We start from the raw sequence: 6,967 nt of genomic DNA on the forward strand, positions 1-6,967 counted from the left end.
TGTAAAACGGTGTAGCCACATGGAACAATTTAGCAGTTCCACAAATGATTAAACATAAAGTTTCCACCTAACCTGAAATGCCATTCCTATGTAAGAAATGAATATATACCTGCACATAAAAACTTGGATTTGAATGTTTACAAACAGCATTATTTGTAAGAGCCAAAAGGTGGAAACCTCCCAATGTCCATCAATGGACAAATGGATACACAATGTGTGGAAGTCACACACTTAATATTAGCCATACAAACAACAACAACAAAAGCATTAGCATAGATCATGAAAAAACCTCTAAATCATTATTTTAAGTGAAAAAAGGCAGTAAATAAAATACCACATATGATGATTTCATAGAAATGAAATGTCCAGAAAAGGAAAATCTATGAGATGGAGGTAAATTACTGGTTGCTTGGGTAGGAACTGGGAAAGGATGACCGCTAGAAGGGATGGGTTTTCTTTTTGAGGTAATGAAAATGAAATGAACCATGGTGACGGCTGAATGTGACTCTACTAGAGGCCACTGAATTATACAATTTAAATGGGTGAAATGCAGGATATATGAATAATATCTCAATAAAACTTTTTTAAAAAAAGATTACACATTTCCATTTATATGCACTTCTTGAAAAGATAAAGCTAGCATGAAAGGCCTTTGTGATTCAACTCTTCAATCTCCTGCTTTTGGAGGTAACTTATCTCCACGTGTTAAAATTCACAAAATTGCAAACGAAAGAGTTAATTTTACTGTATGTTTATTTAAAATATAAAACTTTTTACATGTCAAAATGAGAAGCCAAATAATAGAAAAAAGCCTCTTCGCCAACAATTCATGCCTAAAGTCACTGGGGAACTTGAACAAGACGAGGACCTTGCCAAAAGCTGTGGCTGGGCTGCAGTGGCTTAGGGTGTTGGAGCCTAACAGTGAAAAGGCCACTCATTCACGGGGACATGGCCCAGAATAAGGAAATAAATACATTAAGGACAACAGAACCAGTTTCTCACTGTTGTTGAAAGGAGTTACATAGAGAGAAAACCAAAACGACCCCATAAGATTAGAAATGAAAGTTTAAACATGAACTCAGTTTTTAGTACATATAAATACAGATATGTGCATGCCCTATACACACATCAACAGCAATCTGCTCATTAGCACACAGAGACCTTGACTTCTAAAACCATTCTCCATTAAGGAGAACCAGGATTCCTTGGTAAACTGCTGATTCTTGGGCTGGGGCAGGGAAAGTGTAAGCCTCATACACTTTGCGACAGATTAAGATCTTAAATTGCTCAAATAATGATGGGACATGTTAAAAGGACATAGAAGCCACATAGAATGATCTGGCAATGGCCAAATCTAGAAAAGTTTTGAGCACCAAAGTAATGGGAACAATAGATTTTAACCCACTGAATAAAGTAGGAAATCATGAGTCTACAAAGATACAAATAAAATGAAAATTTGGTGAGACAGTAGTAATTTGAAACTACCTTCCACAAAGTATTTAATTATAACATAAAGAGTAGCTTTACAATGGAGAAGACTAGCAGATGCCGCTTAATCAGTGATCAAAGTAATCACCATCAGAAAAAGAACAGACATGAATTCACGATAGGATATAATAAGAACGTAGCAACATTTCTTGCCAAAGATGCACAACCTGAATCTAGTAATGAAGATACATCAGGCAGAATTCAAAATAAGGAATATTGTGAAAAGCCAGTCAAGATTGTCAAAAGTGACAAGGCTGTAGAAGTCAAGGAAGAAAACGAGGACTTGTTTCAGATTTAAGCAGATAAAGACATGACATCTAAAGGAAAGGCATGATTCTTACTGTATTCTTTTGCTAGAAGGCATTATTGGGACAACTGAACTTTAATGTAACAGAGGTCTGAGAATTAGATGGTTGTCATGTGTCAATGCTTATTTCCTGATTTTAATGTATTGTGGTTATATAAGCACTTTTCTTTTTCATGGAAATATACACTAAGGTACACAGAGGGCTTCATGTCATCGACTTATACATAAACAGTTCAGGGGGAAAAAAACTCTGTGCCTTTACTTGTAACTTCCCTTTACGTTTGATATTGTTTAAAATACCTTTTTCTTTAATTAAAAAGAAGATAAAATAAATGAAATAAAACTTCAAGACAATTCTTACCTCTATGACTGGATCACTGAAGATCAAAATGATGTCACTGATTTATAACCACTGACCATAATTTGTTATCACTAATAATGTACTTGCCCAATAATCGTATACACACCTCACCAAGTGTTTTTCAGGGTTACTTTTCAGGTTCTTGAGGTAAAGTGATGTCTCAAAAAACAATATACTAATTCAGAGATTTTCATTAATTCTTAAAATTAACTTACAATGTATCATATTTGTGAATTTTTTTCTTTTCTAAAATTGTCTGTAGTAATGTAATTTCCTTGCGAGACCTCGTACACTTAGACAAAGGGGTAAGCAATTCCTATTAAGATGAGTTTATTGAACATTATTCCTACATCACACTTATTAAAATAAAAACCTTAATTTGCCCTGAAGGCACCCTGTCAGTTCACATGATCTATAATCTAATGTTTTTTTGTATTAAAAATATAGATTAAATATGAAATTAGAAAAATGCAGCATATGAACCTTCATGCCGAGCAAAAACAAGTTCAAAAAAAGTTACCATATATCAGTACTCTAGTTTCCACAGTATTTAAGATGTTTCCTATGTAAATCATATTTGAATGCAATTTTTAGAACCGTAAATATATTTTGCAATTTGTTAAGTGTAGGCATCCACATTTCTCTTCCACCACACAATCTGTTGCTTTGATCGAGTTGGCAACATCTGCTAGGGTTCACTGAGGGCAGCAAAACCCCCAAGCAGTTATTTCTCAAGATTGGAGAAATCTGGTCCGCCTTTAGTGTAGTTTCCTGAGATTTCTGCTCCGCTGAAGTCAAAACCAGGATTCTAAAGGATATGAAAAAATTTATGATAAAAGTTAGAAGGAAAAATATAAGTAACCCAAAAGGAAAATGGTAAAAATATATGAACTGCTAAGTAACAAAAAAGAAAGTCTAAATGGCCAATAAACATGTAAAAATGTACTAAAATTCACTGTAATCACCAAAATGGAACTTAAAACTATCAGGTATTTTTCAATTTTCAGACTTACAAATATTTAGAAGTTCCAATATGTGTATGACAATGTTGACAAGTCTATGACAAGTATGACAAACATACTTTAGTACCAGTGTATAAACCGATTTTAAAAGCTAACATTTGTTCAGACTTTACTATATGATAGGGAGGGTTTTAAGAGTTATATATATATATATTAACATAGTTAATCCTCATAACCATCCATAGTTAATTTCCATAACAAAATGGAGAAATATAAATCTTATCAAATGGGAATAAGTAAATATTACAAACACATTCAAACTAGAAAATACCCTGACGCAGTTAAAGTGAGTTCTGTCTATGTGTACTAATAGGGAAAGAGACCCGAGATATAGCATTTAAAAAGAAACGTGGACAATATACAGTGTGACTCTCATTTATGTTAAAAATAAAACAGGCCAGTATATTGATGGGGTGAAACTGAGAGAGGCATGAATGCAGGGACGTTAGTGAAGGGGTCCTTTACTTTTTTACGCTATGATGGTCTACATCAAGTGTTGATGAGTTTATTCAGATACTACCGATGCACATTAAACAAAGTTAAAATTTAGAAATCATAATAGAATAAACTCTCAAGAAAAAAATTTAAAATATGAAATCCATACATTAAAAGGCCAATCATTCTTCTAAGCATTTAACTTTAAAAATCCCTCTACAGAACTTTTGTAATTGTTATAACCTCATGAGTTTACATTTCAAAAAAATAATTATTCAGTTCAGATGTTTAACTACAAATATTCATACATTTATCTGACTTACTTCTTTCTGGAACCTCTCTAATGTCAGCTTTCTTTGCATTTGGTCTTGTACCCAAGGATCAGCTGCATATTCAGACTCTAGAAGAGAAGTCCAACAATTTGCTGCATCTCTCTTTGTCTTTGTAAGAACGATACGAACCATTTTTCTGTCCTCTAAACAAACAAACGATAATCACAATGAAATTAGAGCTCATGATTAAATTTTATATTTTCAAAAACCATTGACATAACAATTGTTGTCAATACATTTCCATTACTATATCTTCCAAAGCTGCAAAGATGAAACTCCTTAATACAGGATGGGAAACATACTAAATTCCAAGATATAATTTTTAAAAAGACTAAGATTTATAATAGATTGCCCTTACCCAAAGTCCACGTTCCCTCATCAGCTATTGTAGAATCAAACAGTTTGCCCTGAAAGATAAACATATAAGGCACTAAAAATACAGAAACTTCATTAATTTTCATAAAGCTTTCATATTTACAACTTACCTATTACTATCTAATCCACATAGAATTGTCTAATTTGATTATAACAGAGATAAAAGAAAACTTTATACCATTTCAACGACAAATGTTCAACCCTATTTCCTCCTATTAAGAGAACTGAACCCCACTTTATACTGCTTGGAGTATTTACTATGACAAAGAACACAGGGCTCTCTAGAGAAAAATCAGGGTTCCATAATTATTAGAAGATGAAGAAATATAACTGATCAACTGATCACTGATTAACCAAATATTTATATATAGATATGAAATTAATATCTGAAATGCTTTATCAATTAAGAAGAAATTACGTCTTTTAAAACAAACTTTTAAAAACTGGCTCAATCTCTTTGTTGGGCAATTTGGCATTAAAAATTATTTTAACATAAAGTAATGTGTATGGACATACATGGATAGTACTTTAGAATCAGTGTATAAACAGATTTTAAGAACTAACGTTTTTTCAGATCTTACAATATGATAGGGAGAGTTCTAAGAGTTACATATACATTAACATACTTAGTCCTAATATCATCCGGGCATAGATGACATCAGATTCATGGTTCCCGCTGACTTCAGAAAGTCATTTTAAGAAAGAAGCAAACTGTAAACTTAAGAGAGAATGTATCTGCTGAAACCCTTTTGATTTGTTGCTTGCCAAATTTGTTTTAGAAAATATCTTAAAGAATATGTTTGCCCCATATAGCAATACTTATGAAAAGAATCCTACTGGTATACCTAAAATCCTAGCGTTGAGTCATTCCCAAATTCCCAAGTTTTTGTTATTTCTATGGAAAATTTGAATTGTAATCATAAACCACCGTTCAGGAAAATCTGAACTGTACAACTATTCAGAAAGGTCATTTAGATCTATGTTGGCAAAAATCAGTATCTTTAACACGAATCTTCCATTTCTCAAAGCACCTCCCTAGAAAATAGTTGACACGTCCTGTGTGCTTATTACACACAAGGCTCTACTCCAAGCTCTTCATTAACGTGGGTACCATGTTATGCTAAAAGAAAAAAGAACCTGTCCTATAAGAAAGACACTGTAATTCCTGCACTTTGTGAACGTCGGAAAAACTGAAAAATCTCTTGCCTCGGTTACAAAACTTGAAGAAGGGCAGAATCAGGATATTCTATCAGTCTCCACCACTGCCATCGTGGGCATCTAATCTGAAAAAGGAACCTAAGGTCGACTTCACTGACTTTAACTAGAGAGCTTACAGCAAAGTGGGTCCCAGACGCACAGGGCGCTGGCGAGAATAGAGCGGTATTCCTGTCTTCACACACCTTTTGACCATCTGCTGACCCACTCCAGAAACACGCAGAATTTATCTACTTAGATGAGGAAAAACCACCTGACATCATCTCTAAATCCTCATCCTAATATCCTTCTCCTTGATTTTCTTCTTTCCTTTCCTGCAACTGCATCAATGCCTGCTACTGGGACTCGCCACTTGCCGTGGTCTGAGGGGAGGAACCCTCCCCGTCTCCTTCCACGATGGCCTGCCCACACTCAGGGTGCTGCCTGGAAAAGTGTATGGAATAGCAAGTGTGCTTCTTTAACGCTCTAGTTAAGCTGTTCTCAGCTGACGTCCCGCAGAGGGGCAGCAGGAACAGCTTCACTGGGTTTTAGACATAAAGCCGGAAAAAATGGGCTCCGGCAGTTTCCACGTCGACTCAGGACTGGCCCTGGAGGTGGGGGGCTCCGACCAGACCACAACCAGGCCGATCCGGTCGCTCCTTCGGCCAGCCAGGAAAGCCCAGCGGCCTCCCAACAGTCCTCCTACTGACACCGGGAGCCCCGGGGCTCGGGGATTCGGGGAGGCACAAGCCCCGCGGCCGCTACCTTGAGGATCTCGCGGCCACCCACCGCCAGCGCCACATGCCGGCTCTGCAGGTCGCACCGGATATCCTGGGCGCGGGTGCCCGGCGGCACACGAACTTCAATGAACACCTCCTCCAAGGTCTGGTACCACTGGCCCCACGGCGTCCCACATGGAACCACCCCACTGCGTTCCTCAAACGGGGCCGACATCCTCCAGCTGCCTCTCCGCAGCAACTGTACCCAGCAAGCTGAGCGCATGCGCCGAAGCCCCACGCTCAGGCCACGCCCCGGCCTCGGTGCTCGGGTCACCGGTCATGCGCGGGGATGTGGGCAGGTGTCTCAGCGTTTGTTTTTTCCCTTTCAAAGGCTATTTAGGACACTGGCCGGACCCAACTGGTAAGAACTAAAATCCAGACAAGTTCTCATCCAAGGAATGGTAGGAGGAAACATTGGAAAAAAATTGGAAACAACGAGGCTAAAAGTCACTACATCGCCATCTACTTGAAGCCACAGACACCTAAACTTCTCAGATTTGAAGTGCGCTTGCGCAAATGCTGCTAGGCCGTAGGCTACAATTTACAGACGCCAGGAGTGACTGGGCACGCGCGGAGGCAGTAATGGTCTCCTATTGGCTGGTAGCCTAATATCCAAACCACCTCGTTGGGCGCGGCGCGCGGCTCGTTGCGCATGCTCTTTTCATGTTCCAGGC

At 37.7% G+C, this 6,967-nt stretch overlaps 1 protein-coding gene across 2 annotated transcripts; it reads right to left on the reverse strand.

Annotated features, from left to right (window-relative positions):
- Positions 1-1,850: 1,850 nt before the first annotated feature.
- On the reverse strand, positions 1,851-6,505 carry NUDCD2 (NudC domain containing 2). Of its 2 annotated transcripts, none has more exons than XM_066342605.1 (4): positions 6,280-6,505; positions 4,304-4,352; positions 3,937-4,013; positions 1,851-2,964 (listed from the first exon to the last, which is right to left on the reverse strand). In XM_066342605.1, the coding sequence occupies exons 1-4, from the start codon at positions 6,466-6,468 to the stop codon at positions 2,881-2,883; spliced, it is 399 nt and encodes a 132-aa protein (XP_066198702.1). In that variant the 5' UTR covers positions 6,469-6,505; the 3' UTR covers positions 1,851-2,880. The 2 variants fall into 2 exon arrangements, with proteins under 2 accessions (XP_066198702.1, XP_066198701.1); XM_066342604.1 differs by having other exon boundaries at positions 3,937-4,088.
- Positions 6,506-6,967: the final 462 nt, after the last annotated feature.

Source organism: Saccopteryx leptura, chromosome 6, assembly GCF_036850995.1.
Source record: "Saccopteryx leptura isolate mSacLep1 chromosome 6, mSacLep1_pri_phased_curated, whole genome shotgun sequence".
In the NCBI taxonomy this organism is placed as follows: domain Eukaryota; kingdom Metazoa; phylum Chordata; class Mammalia; order Chiroptera; family Emballonuridae; genus Saccopteryx; species Saccopteryx leptura.